The sequence below is a fragment of the Narcine bancroftii genome, chromosome 2 (genome assembly GCF_036971445.1).
Source record: "Narcine bancroftii isolate sNarBan1 chromosome 2, sNarBan1.hap1, whole genome shotgun sequence".
NCBI lineage: Eukaryota > Metazoa > Chordata > Chondrichthyes > Torpediniformes > Narcinidae > Narcine > Narcine bancroftii.
In genome coordinates this window covers 185,783,583-185,795,734 of record NC_091470.1, presented here as the reverse complement: position 1 = coordinate 185,795,734, position 12,152 = coordinate 185,783,583, and the positions used below count along the sequence as shown (strand labels likewise).

General features: G+C 38.5%; 1 protein-coding gene across 1 annotated transcript in view; it reads left to right on the top strand.

The window, feature by feature from the left end:
* The first annotated feature begins 1,102 nt into the window (after positions 1 to 1,102).
* LOC138754771 (butyrophilin subfamily 1 member A1-like) overlaps positions 1,103 to 12,152 on the top strand; it is a 33,981-nt gene continuing 22,931 nt past the window's right edge. Inside the window, exon 1 of the mRNA XM_069919569.1 lies at positions 1,103 to 1,173. Within this exon, the coding sequence (XP_069775670.1) occupies positions 1,159 to 1,173 (15 nt within the window). The 5' untranslated portion in view covers positions 1,103 to 1,158. The remainder of the gene's footprint in view (positions 1,174 to 12,152) is intronic.

Here is a 12,152-nt window from a genome sequence, read left to right as displayed (position 1 = left end):
ATTAATGTATATAACGAACAACAATGGGCCCAATACAGATCCTTGAGGCACACCACTGGTCACCGGCCTCCAACCTGACAGACAATTATCCACTACCACTCTCTGGCCTCTCCCTGTCAGCCAATGTTCAATCCATTTGACTATCTCAAAATTTATACCTAAAGACTGCACCTTCCTAACTAACCTTCCATGTGGTACCTTATTGAAGGCCTTACTGAAGTCCATATAGACAACATCCACTGCGCTACCCTCATCCACATTCCTAGTCACCTCTTCAAAAAATTCAATCAGATTGGTCAAACATGACCTTCCTCCCACAAATCCATGTTGAGTGCTCCTGAGCAGACCCTGTCTATCCAGATGTTTATAAGTACTATCTCTAAGAATTTTCTCCATTAATTTACCTACCACAGACGTCAAACTTACAGGCCGATAGTTGCCAGGCTTCCTCCTTGAACCCTTTTTAAATAACGGAACCACATGCGCAATGCGCCAATCCTCCGGACTTCTGATTTTTTGCTGAAGGAGACAAAATGAAACTGGAAAAAAATAATGGAACAATTTGAGGCATACTGCATACCCAAATGTAATGTGATGTTTGAGAGACACAGATTTTACATGTATTCAGAAAACGGAAGAGAGTATTGATCTGTATGTGACTGAATTGAGAAACAGAAGCAAAACGTGTGAATTTGGTGGCCTGACCGACTTGCTGGTAAAAGATAAACTTGTATGTGGTATTCCAGATAATCGACTAAGGGAAAGACTGCTAAGAGAGCAAAGTCTAGACTTGGAAAAAGCCTTAGGACTACAGAAACTGTAAAATCGCAGCATAACTAGCTGCAACGTGGATGCAGTGAGCAAGAATGAACTTATCCCGTTTAACAAAAAGCGCGCCAAAATGGAAAGAGAGGTGTGGCCAGCAAACAAAAATGAAAGGGACGATCGAAAGCCATGTCATTGATGCGGTACACAACACCTACCAAAAAAGTGTCCAGCATATGGTAAAACATGCTATATGTGCAACAAAGGCAACCATTATGCCCGTTGCTGTAGGAACCAAGTACAACAAAGGAAGGTTCATGCAGTAGATGAAGGGGGATAGAGGAATTTTATGTAGATATTGTGACTGAAAACAAGAAAGAAAATAGTGACTGGATGTTGAGATTAAAAGTGAGTATCATATACATTTCAGTTAAATTGGACACTGGAGCACAAATTAATGTAATATCAGAGACTGATTTTAAGAAAATTAGACCCAGACCAAAGATGTATGGAACAAAAGTGAAGGTGACAGGATATTTAGGTACTGATATACCAGTGGAAGGAGAATATATGGTCAAAGTGAAACACAAGGACAAAGAGCACGTGCTCGCATTCATCGTGGTACCAAAGGATGTACAGGCCATAACTAGTTTTAACAGTCTGTGGGAAAATGAACCTGGTAAAAAGAGTTCTCATTATGAAAAGTGAAGGAGAGACAATTTATGATGAACTCATGAAGGAGTACAATGACCTATTTCAGGGTCTAGACTTCCTTCCAGGAGAACACCCGATCAGAGTGGATAAACGTGTGCCACCAATAATACATCCATGCAGAAAAGTTCCATTTGCGCTTCAAAAGCAACTAAAAGCAGAGTTGGACATGATGGAAAGCTGAATATGATTCAGAAGATAGATGAGCCAACGGAGAGGGCGAGTTCACTCATTGTTATGGACCAAAAGAATTTGCCTGTGACCATTCGGAATTGCCTCAGCTCTTGAAGTGTATCACCAAACTATCCATATGGTCTATGAGCACCTGGACGGAGTTAATACCTCAATGGGTGACATCATAGTCTGGGAAACCACGAGAATGGAGCAACAAACCTGAAGCTGAATAGAGAGAAATGCCAGTTCAGGGTGACAGAACTAACATTTGTAGGAGATATTATTGGCAGTGAGGGCATCAGACCAGATCCCAGAAAGATGTCCGCCATTGGGAACATGCCAAGGCCACAATGCAAAAAGGATGTACAGAGGGTGTCCCAGATCTGTTCTTCCTCACGAGCGCAGCCCATAGCCGCTTTGTACCTGCACTTCTTGGGCAGCATCCAGCAGGTAGTCATCGATGGTCTTTCTTGGCCATTGGTGACGTAGAACGAGTCAGTCTCTCGCTAGGGCATCCTTTTGTGCCTTCAGTTACTGTGCCTTTAACGCCTCATTGCCAACATCATTTGTAGTCCAATCACTAACGAATACATACCCTTTCATCCTACCCTCGAAACGAGTGCGGACCTCCTGAGTTAATTGGTGTGGAAGGCGTCTCTGGTCACGTTCAGGTAGGCCTGGAAGCAGTTTGGCCAGTACATAAACTCCTCAGCTGCATTGGGGGACAGAGGGCCTATCAGCAGCAGGCCTGGCTTGAATATTGCTTCCGTCGTCTGGGGAATAAACTAATAAAATTGTATCATGAATAAAAGCTGTCACAACTGGAGGGAGAACAAACACTTTTATTAGCTTATAACTGAGAGTAGGGTCTCACAGTAATCTTCAGAATGGTTCTGGGCTGAGGCAGGAAACCGGAGTGATATGTGAGCAAACGAGGTGGAGCTGGGAGGCGGAACCAGTCCTCAGCACAACACACCACCAGTGAATCCCAGTTCACTGCACCATCTGTGTCCATCTATGACCTCTTACCTGTGAGCCTGTACCCCTGCCCCTTCCTCCCTTCTCCCCTCTCCTTCCCCACATTTATTCAGACATCTGCCTGGTTTTCCATGATACCTGATGAAGGGTCGGGGCACTAAACATTCGTGACCTTTTGCTTTCCATTGATGCTGTGTGACCTGCTGAGGTTCTCCAGCACATTTGTGTGTTGCAACTCGACCCCAGCATCTGCAGACTTCCTTGTTCAACTGGTTGGTCGGATTACGGACTCCTTCCCATTCCTACACCACCACTGTTGCCATCCCATCCCTTATCTGGGCATTTTCCAGCCCATTCCAAGTAGCACTTTGAAGGCCAACATATCCTTCAAATTTTCCATGGAATTCCTTGTGGCTCCCCCTTATAACCCCAGGCCTACTGACTGACATTTCCAATGTAAAAGCCACTGGGAACACTGTATTCCACAGTGATCAAAATGGGACTCACCTGCAACCTGTAGAATCACCACCGCCTGCTCACGGTATGAGCTGGATTCGATGGAGCACATGTAGCCGCCTGCATCTGATACCTTTGTTCTCTTAAGTAGAAGGGAGGCATTTCCACGGGGAATTGGGGGAACATTAGGGGGAACTTTTCCACAGAAAGAGAGTAGTGGGAGTGTGGAACGATCTGCCAGCTGAAGTGGTGAATGTGAGCTCAATTTTAACATTTGAGAAACGTTTGGACATGGAAGGTAGTGGTATGGTCCGGGTGCAGGTCATTGGGACAAGTCAGAATAATAATTCAGCACTGTACTCTTTCTGTACTGTCATGTTCTATATTTGGAACCCAGAGACCAACAAAGGCAGAACACGAGATGGGAAGAAGTGTGAGGTCTTGTTTGGGTCTCCGTCTCTGGATGATGTGAAGTGAAGAGGTGAAAGGGAAGGAGTTGTACGGAGCAGGTCCGTGAGATAGGGGCTGGTCGCTGGAAGTGGGAGCAGGGAGTTGCAGATAAAGCTCCCTTCAGACCCAATGGAGGGGATGCTGTGTCTGTTGTGGACATGTGGAGGATGGTATGTTATGCAGTGAATCTGTGAACATTCAGAGACTGAGGGCCTGCTCATCATTAACTGCTGCTTTTTCAGTTTGCCATCAGTTCATGAACCGTGTGCTGCTTGGTCTCGCTTCATCACATCATTAAACTCTGCTGGTATTTGCTCTTTCACCTCCCTCCAAACAAATCTCTCATCCAGTATATGCACGTTCAGTATTTTTCAGTTAAACAGCCAAGTCTGCAGATGCTATGAATGCAGTGTGTTATGTCTCTGTGTTACTTGGGAGGCTTATTAAATAACTTAGAGATGCAAGATTCTAATAATAGAAGAGATATTATTTGCTGATGCTTTCCACCATCTCAGGCAACTGTTAACCCACTCCTAATCATACTCCCCACAGTTACTACAGAGAGAAGGGTGTATTCTTACGTGGTGACCAAATAGTTCACATCATCCTGACTGTATAACATAGTGCAATCCACAAACTTTCTGAAGAAACTCAGCAGATTTTGCAGTGTCCATCGGATTCACCGCCAGTGTCCATAGGATTCACCTCTAGTGTCCATCGGATTCACTGCCAGTGTCCATAGGATTCACTGCCAGTGTCCATAGGATTCACCTCTAGTGTCCATCGGATTCACCGCCAGTGTCCATAGGATTCACCTCTAGTTAACCCGCAGCCTCTGTAACCACCCAGAAATTGATGTTTTTTTTAAACTTTATTTATTCATTCAAAAAACAAATAATATATGACATATACAACAATTAACTATAAACATGAACGTTATTTTTTATATATATATTAAAAAAAAGAAAAGACACCCCCCCTTCAGCCAACTCTCCTAAGGAGAGCCATAAAGAAAGAAAAAAGAAAAAATATTAAAGAAAAATTAAATATACATATTAATATCTAATCAATGTAAATTGAAATGTAAATATTCTGAATATAACGACCACTTATTAATAAAAAATTATAATTATCACATGAAACGTACATAATTTTTTCCATTATTAAACAATATTTCATCTCATTATGCCATCTATTAATATCAATCATATTTGTATCTTTCCACGTACTAGCAATACATTTTTTTTGCTACGGATAAAGCTAAATATACAAAAGCAAGCTGAATCTTATCTAATCCCAAGCCTTTCAAAGGTTGCAAACAACCCAATAAAAATACTGTTGGATCTAAAACTATTTTAATCTTATACAGATATTCTAAAAATGATTGAATTTTCTTCCAAAAAGATTGTATATGTATACATGACCAAACAGCATGAAAAAATGTTCCAACCGTATCACCACATCTAAAACACGTCTGATTCATGAAAACCATACTTTTTTAATTTTTCAGGTGTTAAATAAAATTGATGTAAAAAATTATAGTTAATCATTGCATAACGAGCATTTATCAATCTAGTTACACTATCATAACAAATATCTAACTAATCATTTTCGGAAAAAGTAAAACCAGTATCCGCTTCCCATTTACTTTTAGATCTATCCCAACCCTTTTTATCCATACCATCCTTTAATATTTGATACATAGATGAAATATAACCCTTCTCTGGTACCTTCATAAGAAAAGTCTCAAATTTAGTTATTTCAGATAAAATCATATCTCTACCAAACATACATCTTACCAAAGATCGAATTTGATAATATAGAAACAAAGAATTCTGATCAATACCAAAACCTTCCCTCATATGATTAAAAGATAAAAATTTACCCTCTTTAAAACAATTTCCCAAATTTTTCACACCTTTAAATCTCCAATGCAATAAACTTCGATTATGTATTAAAAAAGGAATAAGTTGATTATTATACAATGGAGTCAAAGCCAGTAATTTACCCTTAGAGCCTGCCATTTTATTTTTCTTTATCCTTATCTTCATTAAATGTTTTAGTATAGGCACATTATATTGTTGTAACAAATTTATATTCCATCCAAACAAAAATTGATGTATTTCAAATTCAGAAATATTTGCCATCTCAATTTTGTCCCAACTAGGAAGCCGTACCAAATCCACCAATGAACTAATAAATTTAAGTTGGGCTGCTTCATAATAATTTTGAAAATGTAGTACGTAATCCCCTTAACTCATATTTCCAAGTTAATTTATTCAAAGCTACACTCGAAAATTTACCCCTCCATAAAAACTCCCTAACCATTTTATTCAAATATTGAAAAAAAATTATCAAGTAAATATGGAATAGATTGAAACAAATATTGTATACGTGGAAAGATATTAATCTTAATTGTATTTATCCTACCCATTAAATTAATAGGTAAATCTTTCCATTTGATCAAATCAGTTTTAATTTTTTTCATTAACGGAGCATAATATAATTTATATAAAGATTGATAATTAACATTCAAAATTATACCCAAATATTTAATTCGATCAGTCCATTTCAAATTAATAATATTCTTATAAACTGAATAATCTCCTTCACTTACTGGTAATATTTCACTTTTTTCCCAATTAACTTTATATCCAGAAAGACATCCATATTGTATTAAACACTCCTTCAAATGCAAAAGTGACTGTTGGGTTTATTAAATACACAATACATCATCAGCAAATAAATTAATTTTATACTCCTCATCTAAAACTTTCATACCTTGTACCTGTGTATTTTGTCTTATCAATTGTGCTAAAGGTTCAATCAATAACGCAAACAAAGCCGGTGATAAAGGACAACCTTGATGAGTTGATCGAGATAGCTTAAAGGGTTCCGAAATCAAACCATTTGTCAATACTCTAGCTACCGGTTTACTATATAGAGCCCTAATCCAACCAATAAAAAAAGGACCAAACTTGAATTTCTCCAAAACTTTAAACAAAAAGTTCCATTCAACTCTATCAAATGCCTTTTCTGCATCTAGAGATATCACCATCAGATGATCTGAAGATTGTCGAAATCTATTAATCAAATTAATCACGCACAAAATGTTATCTGAAGCATATCTATTCTTTATAAAACCTGTTTGATCCATATGAATCAACTTAGGTAAAAATTTAGCCAATCTATTCGCTAATATTTTAGCTATTATTTTATAATCTACATTTAACAACGAAATTGGTTTATATGAAGATACCTTCAAAGGATCTCTCTTTTTTTGGAATTACTGTAATTAAAGTACTAAAACAAGACTCAGGTAATTCATAATGTTCTCCAATTTGACGTAATACATCCCCAAACACTGTAGATAAATCATCATTAAAAATTTTATAAAATTCAACCAAAAATCCATCAGGCGATTTACCGTTCGGCATTTCCAGCATAGCCATTTTAATTTCCGAATCAGTAAATGGTTATTCTAACTCCTGTATATCTGCATCCTCTAATATCGGTAATTTCAACTGTGATTAAAAAAAAGATCAATCGATCCAGTTTCTTGTTTTCCTTTAGATGTATATAACTTTTTATAAAATGAGTAAAATTCATCATTAATCTCACGAGGTTTATAAGTAATAAGGGAATTCTGTCTAACAGCATTAATAGTCCTCGAAATCTGTTCTTTCTTTCATTTCCACACCAGTACCTTATGTGCTTTCTCTCCCCATTCGTAATACCGTTGTTTAGTCCTATTAATCACACATTCAAATTGATAAGATTCCAAAGTATTAAATTCCAATTTCAACCTATTTCTGATCTTCTGAGGCATCTTTCTGAAATTCCTTTTCTAACTCATCAATCTGTTTCTCTAATTCAGAACTCTGATTTAATCGATTCTTTTTATTATAGAAGTATAACTAATTATTTGTCCTCTCAAATAGGCTTTCATAGCATCCCATAATACAGACTTACTTTGAACAGAATTAGAATTTTCTTTCAAAAAAAATTAATTTGTTTTTTCAAAAAATCAATAAATTCCATATTTTTAAAAACATTGTATTAAACCTCCAACGATAGGCCACTTGGATTTTCTCAGAAGTTGCATATGTAAAATATAACAAAGAATGATCTGAAATCACCCTACTTTTATATTCTGCTTGTTGTATTTTCCCTTGTAAATGTGCCGATACTAAAAAGAAGCCAATCCTTGAAAACGATTCATGTCTAGATGAATAAAAGGAGAAATCTTTCTCTGTCGGATTAAGACGTCTGCAAATATCTACTAAATTAAGATCTTTCATCAATGCTTGAACCTGAACTGCCATCTTGGATTTCTTAACTTTCTTCAGAGATTTAACTAATAAAGGTTCCAAAACACAATTAAAATCACCACCAACTAAAATATTATCATTAGCCTGACCCAAACATAAAAATGCATCTGAAATAAATATTTCATCATCTACATTTGGGGCATAAATATTAAGTAAAGTCCAAAATTCACTAAAAATCTTACAATTCAATTTAAGAATACATCCTGCCTTTTCCTCCATTGATTGTAATTCAAAAGATAAATTTTTAGGTATCAAAATTGTTACCCCTTTAGCCCTAGAATTCAATGAGGAAGAATATACATGCCCAACCCAGTCCCTCTTTAATTTCGTACTTTCCTTCACATTCAAATGTGTTTCTTGTAAAAAAGCAATATCAATTTTTATTTTCTTAATATACGCCAAGACTCGCTTACGCTTAATCGTACTGTTTAAACCTCGAACATTAAAAGTAGCAAACCTCAACTTTGACATATCTACTATTGTTACTAAATACCAATAATATATTTATATGAAAACTCAAATCAACGTATATAGGCCCTCCAATAGAAAAAAAAATCACAAATTAAAAATTAACTAAAATGAAAATTAAAAAAAATAAAGAAAAAAAGAAAATCCCCGCCCCCCCAAAAAAACTACCAAAAGGTAGTAATCCCCTAAGCAAAAATTGGGTGTGGGTCACCCACCAGTGGCTGATGACTAGTAAAGAACTTAGAGCAAAACTCTCCCTCCCCAGCCAAACAATCAATAACATCAAAATATCATACTAACAAAAAAATAGAGCAAGAAAAAGAAAATTCTTCTTTTCATCCAAGAGATTCCAATCTCGAAGATCCCATTTCAGAAGAAGTTGGACTCTTTCCATTCCCGTTTTTCCCATTTCTGCTATTTCTTTCGTTTCCAGAACAACCAGATTTTTCTTTAGGGGATAATGGTGGACTACGTCTTTGTCCTCTTATATATGGCAATGAATCAGCAAAAACTGAAATTGATAGTCACCATAAAACACCGTCAACACTGCTGGGTAGCGAAAAGTAGACTTATAACCTTTACGCCTCAAAACTTCTTTAAATGGATTAAATCGACATCAACGTTGAATGACCTCTTGACTCAAATCAGGGTAAAAGAAAACTCTGCTATTCTGAATCAATAATGGAGTTTGTTGTTGTCTCGCATTCTGCACCGCCAGTCGAAGTATTGCTTCTCTGTCCAAATAATTCAAACATTGAATTATTACCGGTCTCGGTGGTTGACCAGCTGAGGGTGTTTTTCTTAGAGCTCTATGAGCTCTTTCCAGTACCAATCCCCCAGAAAAAAAAAACCTTGCCTTAACACTTGCGGGATCCAGTCTTTAAATAAACAAAGAGGATCTTGTCCTTCTATACCTTCTGGCAAACCAACAATTTTCACATTATTCCTTCTGCTTTGATTCTTCAAGTAGTCTATTTTCCTCTCTAGCTCCTTCTCGTGTTCTCCCAATTCTATGACTGATTTTTTCAACCTTCAGCACTTTTTCTGTGTTAGAAGCCACTTGTTGTTTACAGTCCAAAAAAGCAATCTGAATTTTTTTAATTCTTCTAAGATGCACCCACATGTGTCTTAACCATATTTAATTCTGAACTTATACCAGCATTCATTTGAGCCATTTCATTCATTTGAGATGTCAAAGGTTTTATAACAGCTTGAATAATATCATTTAGTTGCATACACTGTAGGTCAGAAAAGCTCATCCCTGCTCTCTCTGACGTAGTGGCAGAACAAGGTAACTGCAGCTCCTGCTGCAACTTAACAGAAGGCATTTTAAAAGTTTAACTGCAAGTTTGGACTCCCAGCAATGGCACCCCGACATCCTCAGGGGGCCACCGCTGGTCCCCCACCCCCGGATCTCGTTGTTTTTTCATGAAATCATGAAGAAAAGTGATTTCTTCAGATTGAAGTGCTTCCTGATGCATTTCCAACAATGGAGTCGTCTTCCTGCGTGCTCCCTCTGTTGAAATCGAAAAGCTTTCCAAATCAGGGTCCACTTCTTGGGAACACGCACCTTCTTCAAGAGAACGGGTAATTCCAGCGCCATCCTTCATTGGTGAGTAATGGGCATTTTTTTCAACTCCCACAGGCAGTCTTTGAGGTTTAGACACTGAAGAGATTAAGCCTAAGAAAAAGTCATCTAGGCCCCAAATCTTCAGCACTTCGAAAATGTAACTTCTTCTGCACTTGAGGTTTAATCTTTTTATCATTAGTGGCCATAATAATTCCTTGATATTTTAAACTAAAATTTTAAAAGTTTAAACTTGAAAACAAAGAGTTAAAAAACAGGCGCTTAAAAGTCTGGCCAGAGAGCTCAAGATTACACGTCTAGACTCTACACCATCTTGCCATGCCCCCCCCCCAGAAGTTGATGTTGATGCCATCTGGTTGGAGAGGGCCCAGACAGAATTTTAGGCATTACTCCTCCAAACCAAGGCCACCTATAATTTGGAGCAGCAACACCAAATATTCAGCCTGGGCATTCTCCAGCCGGATGGCATTAACAGCGACTTCTTCAGATTCTGCTAAACCACTTCCTGTTCTCCCTCTTTTCACCATTCCTCTGACATCATCCCTCCACCCACTTTCCCCTCCTTTCACAGAGCCCCACCACCCACAAAAATGTGTTTCTTGTTTATTCAGAGCATAAAAAGAGGAAATGTTTGAGTGAGGTGCAGCCAGAAGGGCCTGTTATGTGCTGAATCAGTAAATTAATAAAGCCTGGTTAACAAAAAATATAGAGGAATTGGCACAGATACAGGCAGACATGTTCGAAGGAAATAATTAAGACATAGGTGGCTTAAATAGGATATTCAGCCCGGACAGGATATTAGGTGTTGCTCCACCAAACCAAGGTCAGCTGTAAATTGGAGGAGCAGCACCTAAAATTCTGCCTGGGCCCTCTCCAACTGGATGACATTAACATCGACCAGTGCAGGTGCAGAAACTGCGGATGTAATGATCGCATTGGCAGTGGCCAGGAAATGTACAGCAGTTACTTGGAAATCCAACTCCTACCTGAGCATCATGCACAGGAACATGGAAATGCAAAGCTGTGCTCCCCTGGAGAAAAATCATTTAAAATTTAAGGAAAAAATATGACACCTTCAAAAAAATTTGGCAGCCATAGTTGAATTTCATGTGAGCAAGACTATAGATAGACCATTGTGCCTCACTGTTCTGCCTCACCTGCCTACCTCTCCACCACTTGAGCGGGGGGGGGGGGCGTTGGGTGTTCAACTCGTCCCGACTAGGCAAAATCAAGAAACTGAAACCACCGTGCTCTGGCCACCGTGCCGTGACAAACCCACCAAATCCTCCCATATGTTTCTTCCCTTTGTTGTGTATGTTTTCAGTCTCCTGTGTATGTGTGGTTGCTTATTCGTTCAATGTTAAATGGGGGGTGGGATTGAAAGGAGATACAAGGTGCTTGAACTCTACGGAAACTGTATATTATGGATTCCTGTAAATTGTTGTCAATGCTGAGTATGTTATCATTACTGTTGATAATGTTGAGAACTGTTGGAGTTCAAGACTGGAAAATCAATAAAATATTCCAAAAAATGAATGAGGGGAGATTTGACAGAGGTATTTAAAATTATGAGTGGTGTAGACAGAGGAAATGCAAGTAGTCATTTTGTACTGAGGGTAGATGAGATATAAACTTGAGGACATGGGTTAAGGGTGAATGAGGATATAATTTTAGGGGGAACATTGGAGGAAATTTCTTCACACATAGAGTAATGGGAGTGTGGAACGATCTGCCAGCAGAAGTGGTGAATATGGGCTCAATTTTAACATTTAAGAAACGTTTGGACATGGAGGGGAGTGGTCCAAGTCAGTGGCAGAATAATAGTTCAGCACTGACTCGATGGGCTGAAAGGCCTCTTTCTGTGCTGTTGTGTTCGATAGTTGGAACACAGAGACCAACAAAGGCAGAGCACTAGCTGGGAAAAAGTGTGGGGAATTGTGGACTAGTTTTGGTCTCCGTCTCTGATTGGTGGGAAGTGAAGAGGTGAAAGGGCAGGAGTTGAATGGAGCAGTACTGTGAGACAGGGTCTGGTTGCTGGAGGTGGGGGCAGAGAGTTCCAGATAGAGATCCCCTTCAGATCCCAATGGAGGGGATGACATGTCTGCTGTGGACATGTGGAGGATGGTATGTTGTGCAGAGAATCTGCATACGTTCAGAGACTGAGGGCCTGTTCATCATTAACTCATTTGCTGAAGCCTGTGGGAGAGTGGACTTTCCATACAACCTTCTGC